We start from the raw sequence: 15,322 nt of genomic DNA on the forward strand, positions 1-15,322 counted from the left end.
ACCCTTAATTTCAGTGGGAAAACATTTTATATGTTCCCTGAGTCCCGAAACTGACACCCCCTCATGCTAAAATACCACATCTCATTAAGATGGACACAATTACATCAATAATTAACATTGGCTATCATAAACACAAACTAAAGACATTTTCCCTTCACTAGTTATGACTAACTACATTATTATTCTATAATATGGCCATTTACCTGTTGTTTCTTAGCTTTTATGCCCTGTACATTTAAGACTAAATGTATAACAAAACTTACATACAAGTGATACCAAATATTTATACAATTCAACCTTTATTTTAAAAAAGAGTAATCAAATCAATGAAAACCATGCAAATGATATTAGCTTTACTAAACATGTTGCAATACAAGAGATACGATGTGCAAGATTATCTCTGCTATAAATAAGCAAAACCATGAGAAATCTGATGGGAGAACTTAAGGTAACATAGACCAACTTCACCAACTAACACAGTGAAGATGATGCACGGTGGCTCTCTTCTTTAGGTGCTCAGCAGCTCCAAGAAGTACACCCAACCAAACCCAGCCTGACAGATGCTAAGAAATGCCTTGGATATCATTTATCTTTCATTGCAAAACAAACCACCTCAAAACTTATCAGTTTAACTTTAAAACAATAAATATTATTTTTCATTGGTCTCTGGGTTTGCTGGGGGTTCTTCTGGTCTGGGCCAGTACAGCTGGGTCTAGATGGTCTACAATGGCCTGGCTCACGTGTCTGGCAGTTGGCAGGCTAGTTGGTCTAAGGGGCCACACTCATATGCCTAGCAGTTGGTTAGATGTCAGATGGGGTGATGACTACATGTCTTTAATCATTCATCAGGTTAGCCAGGAGTTTTACACAAGGTGGTGGAAGAGTTCCCAGCAGCAAGAGAGAGCAAGCCATAATTGTAAGCACTTTTTAAGACTTTTCTTGGGCTGGCACTGTGGCTTAGCGGTTAAGTGTGCGTGCTGCGCTACTGGCGGCCCGGGTTCACATCCTGGGCGCGCACCGACGCACCGCTTGTCGGGCCATGCTGAGGCCGCGTCCCACATACAGCAACTAGAAGGATGTGCAACTATGACATACAACTATCTCCTGGGGCTTTGGGGAAAAAAAAAGGAGGAGGATTGGCAATAGATGTTAGCTCAGAGCTGGTCTTCCTCAGCAAAAAGAGGAGGATTAGCATGGATGTTAGCTCAGGGTTGATCTTCCTCACAAAAAAAAAAAAAAAAGACTTTTCTTCTATCAGATTTGCTAATGTCCCATAGAACAAAGCAAGTCACACGGCCAAGCCTAGATTCAGAGAATGGAGAAACAGTCTCCACCTCTTGATGAGAGAAGCTGAAAAATACCGTGGCTATTCTGTCCAATCTACCATACCTTGGAAGCCAAAGTACAGAGATTAAATGATATTTCTTGTAACCAGAAGGGGTGAATATCTCAGGGTTTAACATATTTCTATGAAGGGAGAGGGACTTTTCTGTTTCAACTACTGAGGTCATCTAGTAAGGCTGCCCTTTTGGGTCCTCTACTACACCTGAGGCAAAGAGATAAAACCAAAGAGGTAGGCAGAGGTTAGGGCTCTGCAGGCCACATGAAAGAATTTAGATCTTGATCCCAAGAGCAATGGGAAGCCAGAGAGCATTTTAAGAAGGAGAGAGATAAGATCACTTGGGCTGCAGTGAGGACAGTAATTCTAGAACCTTTGTCAGGAAAGGGAATAGTGAGATAAGGCTTTAGTCACAGAATATGGTGTCAAAGGAAAGGTTTTTTGTTTTTTTTAAGCAAAAGATGGTTGAAACTGGAGCTTGTCTAAATACTGATGGAAGGATTCAATATTGCAAGAGGTTAAAGGGAGAGCCCTGAGATTTGGGAAAGGAAACTTGAGCACACATGGAAAGTTTGGCTTTTAAAAAAAATTATCATACAATAAAATTGATAGTATTTTTGTTGTACAGTTCTATGGATTTTAACACATGTATAGATTCATGTAACTACCACCACAATCAGGATACAGGAGTTCCATCACGCCAAAACCCTCCTTTTTGCTATCCCTGTAGTCACTCTTCCATCCCTAACTCCTGGCAACCACTGATGTATTCTCCATCACTACAATTTGAATCTTTTCAAGAGTGTCATTCTGAAACTAGCTTCTTTCACTCAGCATAATACCTTTATTGTTATGTTGTTATAACACCAAGTTGTTGGGTATATTAATACTTCACTCCTTTTTACTGCTGAGTAGTAGTCCACTGGGGTCAGCTTCTGATAGTAATCCCCAGGTCAGTAAATGATATCACTATTCTACCAGGTACTTGGGCCAAAAACCTTGGCAATATCCTTGACTCTCTTCTCTAACCTATACATCCAATCCATTAGTAAATCCTGATGGCTTCACTTTCATTCTTTCTTTTTTTGTGAGGAAGATTAGCCCTGAGCTAACATCCATGCCCATCTTCCTCTACTTTATATGGGATGCCACCATAGCGTGGTTTGACAAGCGGTGCATAGGTGTGCGTCCAGGACGGGAAACTGCCAACCCTGTGCGACCTAAGGGGATCGTGAGCACTTAACTGCTATGCCACCAGGCCAGCCATAGTGGCTTCACTTTCAAAATACACCTGGAATCTGACCGCTTCTTACCACCTCCACTGCTAGTATCTAGTTCAGGCCACCATCATCTTCTGCCAGGACTAGTGCTTCTACTCTTTTTTTTTTTTTTTTGTAAGGAGATCAGCCCTGTGCTAACATCTGCCAATCCTCCTCTTTTTTTGCTGAGGAAGACTGGCCATGGGCTAACATCCGTGCTCATCTTCCTCCACTTTATATGGGAGGCCGCCACAGCAATGGCTTGCCAAGCAGTGTGTCGGTGCGCACCCGGAATCCGAACCGGCAAACCCTGGGCCGCCCAGCGGAACGTGCGCACTTAACCACTTGCGCCACCAGGCCGGCCCCCCAGTGCTTCTACTCTTACCCTTCCATCCTCATAGCCTGTTCTCCACACAACAGCTAGAAAGATCCTTTTAAAGATTTATATCTAATCAAGTCACTTTTCTGCTCAAAACTCTCCAGTGGTTTCAATGGTAACAATCCAAAGTTGTCACCTTGGCCTACAAGGCCCCACATGACTGGGCCCCGGGCTACGTCTCTGAGCTCATCTCCTACCACTCTCCCCCTTGCTCACTCTGTCAGCTCTAGTGGTCTCCTTGCCATTCCTACAGCATGTCAAGCATGCTCCTGCCTCAGAGCATTTGAATTTGCTGTCTCCTCTGTCTGGAACACTCTTTCCCTAGATATCCACATGGCTCACCCCCATCAAGTCAATTTCACTTTCTGCTCAAATGTCCCTTATCAATTAGTCCTTCTCTGACTAACATCTAAAACAGCAGCTACCTGACACCACTATCTAACCCTGCTGTTCTTGCTCACAGCACATATATATTTGTTTTTCTGTCTCCATACACTACAAAGATTCTTGAGGACAAGGACTTTTTTGTTCACCACTCAACAAGCACGGAGATGAGTGCCTCGCCTGGCATACAGTGAGAGTTCAATGAACATTTTTGATTGAATATTGAATTATAGGAAGAAAAGACAGGATGGGAACACATGTAGATTTCTAGATTTTAGGGCATTCTACATTTTTTGTTACTTATATAGTAAGACAATCAGGGGAAGGAGTACTGGAAGTGTGGGGTTAGAGACTTGCAGAGACAATGGAGAGCAAGTTAACTAGAAAAATATAATGAAATTTCCTGGCACTGTTCAGAGCCCATTTAAGGTTGAAATTACCACTTCAGTGATGCCAAACTGTTCAGCAGGACAATTTTCTATGACAAAGTACAGGCATGAAGAAGCATGTTGGTCCATCCAGGGTGGAGGATTTAGTTGGGGAAAAGGGAGTGTTGGGGCAGGCTTAAGAGTAAGAGCAGGATTGTAACGATGTACCTCGAATCTAAAATGGATAAAGAGTGAAGATTAAGTAGAGGCTTTCAACAGATTGGAGGTTCTGATAACACGAAAAAACAGTTATGGTAAAGTTCTTGAGCAGTCAAGCTTAAAGGACATCAGGCTGTGGTCGGACAGAGGGATGTTATAATTACTGAATCGTGACGCAATAGCGTTTCTGGAGACAAGGTCCAGGGTTTTGACTGGGATTGGGAGGCTGACATAAGGGTCGCTAGAGATGAGCCCGGATGTTAAATGGGTTGTCCACATTGACTCCGAAATTATCAAGATGGAAGATAGTTAAAGAAGAGAAAGACAAGGAGCTGGATGCACAGATAAGCAGATGATCTCTACAGACGCGGTTGACAAAGTCTAAAGAGTAAGCGTCGGAGAAGCAAGGGTTTTTACAAGAGGTGACAGTGTTCGGCACACAGCCCCTCACCTTTGGAACCTGGGAAGTGAGAATATCAATCCATGAGAGGGGGTTCCAGGGAATGTAGCATCCTCAGGGGACAGCCAGGTCTCAAGCCAAGAAGTGGAGAAGTTCAGAGAAAAGCTGATCTGGAAGCGACAATCTCAGAGAAAGACCGGTTTGAAGGTAAGAGGTTGGGGAAGGGACAGAAGCAGCAGAAACCCTGACACTCGTCCTTTATTTACCTTCCTCAACCTACCGCCCGCGCCACAACAACCTCCGCAACCAGAAAACACGCAGACAAAACTGCACGCAGATCAGCTCTTTTCAACTCCCCGCGGAAGTGCTCACACCGGACCTCCTCCGCGTTCGCGCTTTCCCATTGGCCGAAGCTTCCGCCAGCTTCAACCCGCTTCCGCCCACGACTCCGTCGGGCGGGGCCGTCCCTAGAAGTCACTTCCGCCTGACCCCGCCCCTCGTTCCCTTTTTGGCTGCTTCCGGCCCCGGGCCCCGCCCCATCCGTGGGGCCCCGCCCCCGCCCCGCCCCGGGCCGGCAGTCCGGCCCAGCGGCGCCGCTTCCGGTGCGGGCCCCGCCCCGGCTGTGGCCCCCGGCTGCGGAGAAGTCCGAGACGCAGCTGCCGCGCCGGGGCTGAGCGGCCACCTCTTCCACCGCGGGCCGCCCAGGAGCGCCCCGCACAGGTAAGCTGTGAGGGGCCCGTCTCCCTCAGCCGCGGCGGGATCGGGGGCTGTGGCAGGTGGAGGGGACGGAGGGGTGGGCGGGGAGGCAGGTGTGTTGGGGGAGACGTGAAGGCGCGGGCTGAGGAGCGCGGGGCCGCGGAGGAAAAGTGAGAGCGCTGGGAGGAGCCCGGAGGCGCCCTGCTCCCTTCAGGGTGGTTTGAGATAAAGGGATGGGAAGAGTAAGGGGCCCCCGGGAACTGAGAGGGCGAGGATAGGTGGGGTTGGGGCGATCGGAGAAGAGCCAGCGGATTGGCTGGGGGGGCTTGTAGAGGTAAAAGTGATAGGGCTGGATTGGGGGATATAAAGAATGGGGGGTGCCGGGCTGGAGTAACCAGGGAGGGAGGTACGGGGCGTGAAGGGGGCCAGGGCCTGAGGGATCCGGCAGCGAAGGCAGAGGGAATGGTGGGCGAGGCCGGGTTCAAAGCTGCAAGCAGTCCCTTGCGCTGGGCTTGGTGGTCCGGGAACTTTAGGGGAAATGGGCGAGGGGGCCGTATGAAGGGATGAAGTGGCTTACGTTTCTGAGACGTTAAGTTTTCTAAGTGTAGGCAGGTGGTATTGTTGTTTGGATCAACTGGCTGCTTAGGGACAAGGGGAAGATGGGCTCTTGGGGGGAGGGTGTGTGTATTGAGTTGTAGAACTGAGTCATCTCAATCTTACTAAAGAGGCTGGGAGACACCTCCCCCTCTGCTGGGGACAGCACACAGAGAAGATGGTGCCACAAGACAAGAAGCAGTTGTTCAGTGACTGGCAGGACTTGGTTGAAAAATTATCCCGCTTGTGATCGATTGACTGTGATGATTATAAAGAAAATTAAAATGACCACCGAATTATTTGCTTTATTCTTTTGTTTCATTTTCTTTGAGGCAAATGTTTTTATTTTAAATGAACACTTTTGCCCATTGGATTTAATGTGGGTGCAAATCTTTTCCTGCTTTGTTACACTATAAAAAGGGCTAAGCAGAACGAAAGTATTGCTGCAGGCATAACACACTTTCTAAGATTCCTAGAGAGGAAGTAAAGGCAGTGGAGGCAAATTGGAATTTGAGTCTTTCACAGAATACAGAAGGCTTCTGAGATAAACAGAAAATGAGAATTTTTAAATCTCTGCTTTTTTCCTAACTTTAAAAATTGTACCTTTTTTCTCTAACCCATTAAAAAATCGATAAATCCAAGCAGTCTTTATTGCTAGGGATGTGATTATTTCCCCATGTATTTTTGAAGATGCTAAAAACATTTAGGTTTTTTTAATCTCTCTCCCCAATCCTAAGACACAATGCAAATATCAAGTCCCAACCTGTGCAACCCAGCTGCTTCTTTCATGTGATGACAACATTGTACGCCATGTTGCAAGTCCTGTTCACCTAAAATTTGCCCATGCATAGTAATCCATTCAGTTATGGAGGCTTGCTGAGGAAAGGGAGGTTTGTTGGGGGTGGGGGCCTGGAGAGGAGGAAGGGAAGGGGGAGGTTAGAGGAGGAGAGGGTGTGAAAGGGGTGTGTGTTTGGAGACTGATTAGTAAGAATGCTGATAAACCTGCCCCCAGAATGCTTTTGGCCTGAAAGCCTTTTCTTTTTGTATTCCTCATAGAATATCATTGAAGTGAATCAGAAAGAAAGGGGATGTGAAGAGATTTCCTTGGCGGTTTATAAAAAAGAAACATTAACTTGTTTTGACAATATTGATATCTGTTTCAAATTAATTAACTTTAAAATCTCCAGAGGAATTCCCCCCTGTTTATTTTTGAGTGACGATTGCAATTTGAAACTCTTGCCTCTGTGCGTGTTTCTTTCTTTCATGTGGTTGAAATTGGATTCTTTTTGAGGCTATAATGTCCAGTTAGCATGGTTCAGCCCACAAAAAAAGCAGGCTGGCAATTTGATTTGGGAAGTTTGAAAAGTTTAAACCCCAGAGCAGTTTGCTAGGTTCTGCTTTTCTATGCGAGAAATCTTTCTGTCTGCCTGATAGCTCCGTGTCTAGCTTGGATGGTAATCTCTCATGGGCCTGGGAACATAAGCAGTATTTCCCTCTCCTGCAGGCTTCCTTTCTTTCCCTTTATTATTGTGGTTTTCATACTCACAACCTTTGTACAGTGCAAACCCAGTTGCCTTCTCAGTAATAAACAGATTAATGTTTGATTATGTTGAGGGAGAGAGATCACACAGATGTTTGCAGGCTAGATATTGTCTGAATTTATGTCTTTTTAAATCCACAGTAGTCACCACTACTGAGATTCATCCCTTATTTCCCCTCTTAAATCCTGTTCCTCTTCTTCATACTCTCTTAACCCACCTACCCCCAAAATTCCCACCACTTACTCATCTTAAAACTCAGGTTTAGAAACATATGTTTGGTGTTCAGAACTCGTGTCCTTTACTGGAGAAAAGAAAGCCATTTTATACTTGTCTTACATAGTGTTTTTCTTTTTTCTCCTTTGTGGTTTCTATTAATCACTTAAGGTTTAGACCCAGTGTGCCTGCTGGGCTGTGCCCACATTCAGAGCCATGCCAATTGGTGGATGAAGCTTGAGGCAGTGATGGAGCCGCAGCAGCAGCAGAAGCAGCAGCAACAGCAACAGCAGCAACAGCCGCCACAGCCGGCATCACCACTCCTGGCCCCTCTGCAGATGGATGCCAGAGAGAAGCAGGGACAGCAGATGAGGGAAGCCCAGTTCTTGTATGCCCAGAAGCTGGTCACACAGCAGACTCTCCTTTCTGCCACACCTGGGAGGCCTTCTGGCAGCCCTGCCCTGGGTCCCTTAGCCAGAGTTCCGCTGGCCCCAGCAGTGACCCGAGTTTTTGAACGGAGCAATGTGAACTCAGAGCCTGAAGAAGAGGAGGGAGGTTTGGAAGATGAGGATGGGGATGATGAAGTTGCAGAGGTGGCTGAGAAAGAGGCCCAGGCTGCTTCAAAATATTTTCATGTTCAGAAAGTGGCTCGCCAAGACCCCAGAGCAGCACCCATATCTGGTCTGCTTCCAGCACCAGGGCTCTCTCCACATGGACAGCAAGCTAAAGAAGACCATACCAAAGATGCTTCCAAGGCCCCACCTTCAGTCTCCACAGCTGGGCAGCCGAGCTGGAATCTGGAGGAGCAGCTCAAGCAGGTCAGTCTTTCTGGTGTGTGGGGTCATTTATTCTTCCTAAAGGCTGACCAGAGAGGGTACTGGACTGCCAGGGCCAGCGTCTCTGCCAGTCTGTGCCTTCTCACCCTACCTCAGTGACCAGCAGCCTAGATATAAATAGACTTTGAATTTTTTTTTCACATTTGTTTTCTTTTTCTTTCTTTTTTTTTTTGTGAGGAAGATCAGCCCTGAGCTGACATCCATGCTAATCCTCCTCTTTTTGCCTAGGAAGACCGGCCCTGAGCTAACATCTGTTGCCAATCCTCCTCCTTTTTTTTTTTTTTTTTCCCTCCCCAAAGCCCCAGTAGATAGTTGTATGTCATAGCTGCACATCCTACTAGTTGCTGTATGTGGGACGCAGCCTCAGCATGGCCGGACAAGCAGCGCGTCGGTGCGTGCCGGGATCCGAACCCAGGCCCAAGCCGCCAGTAGCAGAGCGCGCGCACGTAACTGCTAAGCCACGGGGCCGGCCCCTCGCGTTTGTTTTCTTAATTAAAGCAATGAAATGTGTGTTATTCCTAATATAGATTGTTCCAAGTTTGATGTGAAAGAATGTCAGTACAATCTCTTTTTTTTTAAGGAAGAATGAGGTTGCAGCAATGTTATGGGGCATATCTAAAAATGAGACGTGTGATTCTAATTACAGTTTTCCTAGTAGTAATGTTAAAGAACAGTCTTGCCTAAGACAGTGTCTTAGCTCTAGGCTAACCCAGGATCATGCTTCTTTAAGGACAGTTTTGTTGTTTTGCAGCTAAACAAACATCACCGACGAAAAGCTTTTGCATTGTGTATATTTTCCAGCAAAGATCCTTGTAGACAAAATTTTATTTCACCCTTATATCGCCCCTTTGAAACAGGAAAGGGTAGACCTCACAATTCACTTTTTAGCCAAGGCAAGCTTCAGTGATTCCCAAACGTGGCTGAGTGTCAGAGTCATCTAGGGTGCATTAGAAAATACAGATTCCAGGTCCTAATGAATTATCTCATGGGGTGGAGCTTAAGGAATCTGTGTTCTTAACCAACCGTTTGACTTCTAATGTCTCTTCTCTTTCTGACCTGTAATGCAGCTTTTCCTCACCCAAAGAATGAGAGTAATAACTTGTTCCAGGTTAAGTGACTTGTTGGTGTTTAGGCAGGAAGTTCATGATAAAGCTGGTAATATCTGACTGGGTACTCCTCTTAAGCATATACTCTTCATGTGGTCTAACGGTGCTGCTTAGAAATCAGTTGTGGGGCCGGCCCCGTGGCTTAGCGGTTAAGTGCGTGCTCCGCTGCTGGCGGCCCGGGTTCGGATCCCGGGCGTGCACCAACGCACCACTTGTCTGGCCATGCTGAGGCCGCGTCCCACATACAGCAACTAGAAGGATGTGCAGCTATGACATACAACTATTCTACTGGGGCTTTGGGGGAAAAAAATAAATAAATAAATAAAATTAAAAAAAAAAAGAAATCAGTTGTGAAGAGCAGTGGGTTTACACAGGGCAACTGAGAAGTTGTATAACAAAGGTCCTTTGGAATCTGAAAAATCAGCGTCTTGGTATCAAGGAGCCCTGTGCGGTTGATGAGTTTTACAATAGCAGTGTTTGCAAAGAGTTTCCAGAGCCAGCAAAGTGGAGTTCAGGTCCCATCTCTTCCGTTTATTACCCTTGTGATCTTTTGGTAGGGCTCTTAATTCCTCTGAGCGTGTGTCTTCTCCACTGTGAAATAAAAATAACGAAGTGTACCTCCAAGGATGTTGTGAGGATTAACTGATCGACTGCGTGGTGGGTAGTAGTGCTCCAGGTGCTCTTTTATGCAAACAGTGCCTTCCTCTGCTGCATCCACACAGACATGCTCAGAAGCCGGGAAGATGCTGAGATGCGCAGAGGTTTTCCCTCAGATCACTCAGGAGGTAGTGGCAGAGCTAGAACTAGGATCAGAGAATCCAACTTCCACGACAGCAGCAGCCTGGCCGCCAGCCCAGACCCGCCTCCTGGCTGATTGCTTTGGTTTAGCAAAACATCTGTGACTTGCCGGCAGCCCCCGCACTGCTGTGGGGTTGGCAGAGTTCCATGCTGGCCGCTGAGTCAGCTCATAGCGGGATCCCGCCCTGACAGCACTGGGAAAGTTCAGGCCCGAGGCGGCTGGGCTGCCCCTGCCTTGGCAGCTGGCCAGCCCTCTGCTTGTGTGCGGTCGTTCCTAGAAAGTGCAGCCGCGTGCGAGGAACAAGTGGAGCTCCAGAGCTTGTCTGTCTTCAGGAAGTGCAGCAGGTGTTGAGGTCAAGCCATTAGAGCTTTGAAAAAAGAGACTGTTCAGAACTGGCGTGTGCATGCACACACGTGTGCATCGTGGCAGGCACCCAGCGCTGTGTTCTGAACGGTAGCAGCCCCATGGCTACACAGCTCAGTGCTCAGGAGGCTGGCTGTTGGCTTCTGAAACCCTTTGAGTTCATTTTAGGTTTCTGAGGCTTACTCACTAATTATAGACTGCCTGGCAGAACACCTGCCAAAATGTTTTTAAATGCCAGTGTAGCTGAGGCCTAATCTCGCACCCTCAATTTACCTCTCCCCTGTATGTGGAGATCGAGAACTGGGTTAGGAGGTCATTGGGTAACAGTGACTTAAAACTTCAGATGTGCATCTCCTTTTCCCCTTTTGAATTTAGTTTTTCAAAACTGAGTTGGTCTGTGCCCTCCTGCTTTGTCTAATCCTGCTTTTAAAGTAGTAAATATTGTGTTTGGGGATTTAAAAAACTTTTTAGTTGTGCTTTGGAAGGGGGACTAAAAAAATAATATCCTTAGGGAAAGCCTGCAGAAACCTTTACAAACTAGGAGACTAGCTTGTTTTTATTGTTCAAAGTCTCGTGTTTCTTATGCAGTTAACTTCTAGAGAGCAGAAATAGAGTATGGCTTGCTCCAGCAACAATTAACAAAGATCTTTTACAGTTAACACAAAATGACCGTGTTAATGTGTTACAGTGTCCCTTTTGTTCTTTTACACAACAAACTTTTTCAGAGGCTTCTTTGGGCCAGGCCTGTGCTCCATGGACGAAGGCTTGCTTCTCCCTCAAAGAGCTCACCGTCTAGCGGAGGCATTGTTGGAACCTCAAGGGGGATTGAGTCCTGAGTCAGCTGAAGCCCAACTGCCCAGTCTGAGCTGTGCTGCAGATATTTTAAAACAGAGCTTTGTTTCAAACATTCATACACCAATAAAAAAGTTGATTTTGTCTACAGCATAGCTGGCCTAGCTTGGTAAACCAAGAGGAATACTCAAAGTATTTTTGAGAGATTGGGGAGGGGCAGGCAGCCGGCATTTGCCAACTGAAAAGCAAAATTTGAAAAGCTTAAGGGCTCCACAGATTATTTTTTGTTTCTGAAATTCCTTTCTTAGAACATGTAAAATCAAAATTATTTCATGGATTCTTTTTAAAGAAACTCTTAGAAAATAATTGCTTTTCAAGGCCTGGATTGTTAGAAGGAGCATAGTTTCTCTGATACCAGAGTGATGGGAAGATGGATAATGCCATTGAGCCAAGGGTTCTAAAGCCCATCAGATTTTGTAATTTTATTTATTTATTTATTTTTTCCCCCAAAGCCCCAGTAGATAGTTGTATGTCATAGCTGCATGTCATAGCTGCACATCCTTCTAGTTGCTGTATGTGGGACGCGGCCTCAGCACGGCCGGAGAAGCAGTGTGTCGGTGCGTGCCCGGGATCCGAACCCAGGCCGCCAACAGCGGAGCGCGCACGTAACCGCTAAGCCACCGGGCCGGCCCTAAAGCCCATCAGATTTTGATGGGCAGAGCAAACAATTGTAAAACAAGACAAGAGACAAAGAGCTGAGTGTCCCTTCTCTCAAGGGAGATCACTAGAGCCCTGTCAGCATACAACCAACTGGGGGGTGTTGCTGGCCTATTAGGGGTGGTCTTCTGTCCTCCTGGAAAGAGGGCAGTTCAGACAGTACAGGCTTTGTCTGTCTTGAGCCCATTAGTGGACCCAGTTTTCCAGAAGGGCGTCGACTCTCTCCCATAGAGTAGAAAGATGGGTGATCTCTTGATAGGGTTGCGGGAGCCAGAGTGTGTGTGTTTAATTCTCTGCATACTTTGGCAGGCGGTCACTTTGGTTACTGAGTGTGGAAAGGAGAAGGATGTTTAGTCTCCAGAATCTATTACTAAGAGTCCCTCTAAGTAGTAAGGTGTGGTCTCTTGGGCTAAGCCTACTTTTCTAGGTACATACTGCATGTCTTTGGAACATTTGATGCTTTTTGTAGAGATTTTGCCAACTATTGCTGGAAAAAAAAATAAGGTCATAAGCTTTCCCCACTTTCTTTGTACGTCTGTCTTGCATGCCCTTAGCTTCTGTAATCACAGTGGAATCCATCCAGATCAGTGTTTCTCAACTGCAGACAGTCTCCCCACAACCCCCTCCTGCCCCCAGGGGATGTTTGGCAGTGTCTGGGAGACATGTTTGGTTGTCATGACTGGAGCTGGGGGGGAGATGTGCTACTGGGATTTAGTGGGTAGAGGCCAGGGATACTACTAAACATCCTGCAATGCATAAGACGGTCCCCCACAACAAAGAATTTATCTGGTTCAAAATGTCAGTAGTGCCAAGGTTGAGGAACCCTGCTATAGATTGTGTAATTAGAAAGAGAACATATGCTGTGCTTTCATCAGACACTGCCCTGGATTCTGTTCCTTTGTGTTTCAGTCTTGGTAACTGAGAAGTTTGGCAATGTTGAGTTTTCTTCACTTCTAATTTTAATATCCATGTTGAGTTCATGTCTTCACCCGTAGTCATCTGGGTGAACAGACTCTGCCACTTGAGAGAGGATTGGGACCTAGAATATGTGTGCACTCTTATTTGGCTCTACCAGTGGTTCTTCCAGCCCAGCGTTCCGTGATGTCTAGGATGTCTATGGTGATTTGTGAGAGAGCTTGGTTGCTCTTCTAGACATTAACTCCAAAAGATTAAGGTGTAGATACTCAGCAAACTTGTTACATAACAGATTTAATTATTAAATCAGCCTTGGTTTTGGAGCCAAAAGATGTGGATTTAGATCCCAGCTCCACCACTTGCTTGCTGTAGTACTTGGGACAGGTGTCCTAACTTACCTGTCTGAACCCGTGCATCCCAGAGGATGATAATCCTCTCCTGCCATCCTCGGGAAGCAATTTTAAAGATATGAAGGTGGAAGAGGAATATGAGTGTGAAAGATCTTTATTGGTAAAATGTATTGTTAAAATTTATACCATCATATAAAGGTTAGGTTGAATTGTCGTTAGCACCTAAATACTTGTTGAAGCTATGATTTTTCAGTCTTTACTATCTTTGTAGGCAAGATGCTCTGTAAATTCTAGACACTACTCTAAAACAACTCCTTTTTAAGTTTTCTAGAGCTGTGACCAAACTCTAGTATTCTGGGGTTCTCTGAAACATTTCAGGATTATGTGAGCTAAAACCATTGCACTTTTTTTTATTTATTTATTTTATTTATTTATTTATTTATTTTTTGAGGAAGATCAGCCCTGAGCTAACATCCGTCCTGATCCTCCTCTTTTTGCTGAGGAAGGCCAGCTCTGAGCTAACATCTATTGCCAATCCTCCCTTTTTTTTTTTTTCCGCAAAGCCCCAGTAGATAGTTGTATGTCATAGTTGCACATCCTTCTAGTTGCTGTATGTGGGACGTGGCCTCAGCATGGCCAGACAAGCCATGTGTGTGTGTCGGTACGTGCCCAGGATCCGAACCCCGGGCCGCCAGTAGCAGAGCGTGCGCACTCAACTGCTAAGCCACAGGGCCGGCCCAAATCATTGCACTTTTGAAGCTGCTTCTTTCCATGTTAAAATAGGGATGTGTGCATATTTCTTTCTTTAGGTAGAAGTAAGCTTTAATTATATTAAATTTTACAAATACATCATTAGTGACTTAACTTGGGTCCTTATCCTTGCCAAAGACTATTCCCTCCTGATTTTCGGAGACTTGCTCCGTCAGTGAACCCCTATTTCCCTGACTCTTTAGACTCACTCTCTTCTGAAACCTTTTCCACACTCACACATGTTCTACTATCTGCCAAATTTAAAAAAATCTGTAATCAATAAATCTGCCTGATTTGATTCTTACAAGGAAGTGAGAAGTCACTTTTTAAAGACTTTCCTTTGGCTGCAATCTCCTTCCAGCTTGTTCTGTAGTCCTAACTGTCCCCCGACTCCCCACAACAAAGCTTCTCAGAGGAATTGTTTGCACCTTACCTCCACTTTGTCACTTCCTACTCACTCCTCAGCACATTTCAGTCTGGACTCTGTCTCTTCCATGTCCCTGAAGTTCCTCTTGGTAAGGCCTCCCAATGACTACCATGTTGCTGTGCCCACCCTGCCTTCACCTTATTTGATTTCTCAGCAATATCAATATAGTAGTTCCCTCTCCTTGAAACAGTCTCTTCTTTTGCTTTCTCTCTCCCCTCTGTTGGCTTATTTTCCTTTATCTCTTCTCTTCTATCTGACCTCTAGAACACCAAGTTCCCTAGGGCTCAGTCTTAAACCCTCATCTCTATATGCTCCCCCTAGGCAATTTCTTTTACTCATGCCTTTAAATACTATCTACAAGCCATTGACTCCAGTATATATGGTTTGGGCCCATGTTTCCATTTGAGCTCAATGGATATATTCCCAACTACCTTCTTGACATTTCCACTTAGAAGTTTTACTGGCATCTGAATTTAACATATATAAAACTGAATTTCCAACCTACTGCCCCACAATTATTTCCTCCTTTATTTTCCTTCTCTGTGAATGGCATTTCTATCCACTTGGTCATTCATATCAGAAACCTTAGAGTTGGCTGTCTTTCATACCTCCTACTCTGTCACTGCATCTGGTGATGTCCAATCCATCACCAAGTCTTATCAATTCTCCCATCTAAATATCTAGAATCCTGCCTCTTCTCTCCTTCTCTGCCATCACTTACCTAATCCAAGCTCCCTACCTACTGCTGTAGCTATCAACAAGTTTCTCTGTCTTCCCACCCCCACTTCTAATCCATTCTCTACCCAGCAACTAGAGTGATCTTCTAAAAAACAAATCAGATTATGTCACTCCTTTAATGCCTCCAAGTATAATGT

General features: G+C 45.6%; 1 protein-coding gene across 3 annotated transcripts in view; it reads left to right on the forward strand.

Annotated features, from left to right (window-relative positions):
- Window positions 1–4,967: 4,967 nt before the first annotated feature.
- Window positions 4,968–15,322, forward strand: part of ARID3B (AT-rich interaction domain 3B) — a 51,160-nt gene continuing 40,805 nt past the window's right edge. For all 3 annotated transcript variants that reach the window (XM_058542067.1, XM_058542068.1, XM_058542069.1), the window contains exons 1-2: window positions 4,968–5,068; window positions 7,564–8,210. In XM_058542067.1, coding sequence (XP_058398050.1) covers window positions 7,623–8,210 — 588 coding nt within the window. In that variant the 5' untranslated portion in view covers window positions 4,968–5,068; window positions 7,564–7,622. The remainder of the gene's footprint in view (window positions 5,069–7,563; window positions 8,211–15,322) is intronic.

This window comes from Diceros bicornis, chromosome 5, assembly GCF_020826845.1.
Source record: "Diceros bicornis minor isolate mBicDic1 chromosome 5, mDicBic1.mat.cur, whole genome shotgun sequence".
NCBI lineage: Eukaryota > Metazoa > Chordata > Mammalia > Perissodactyla > Rhinocerotidae > Diceros > Diceros bicornis.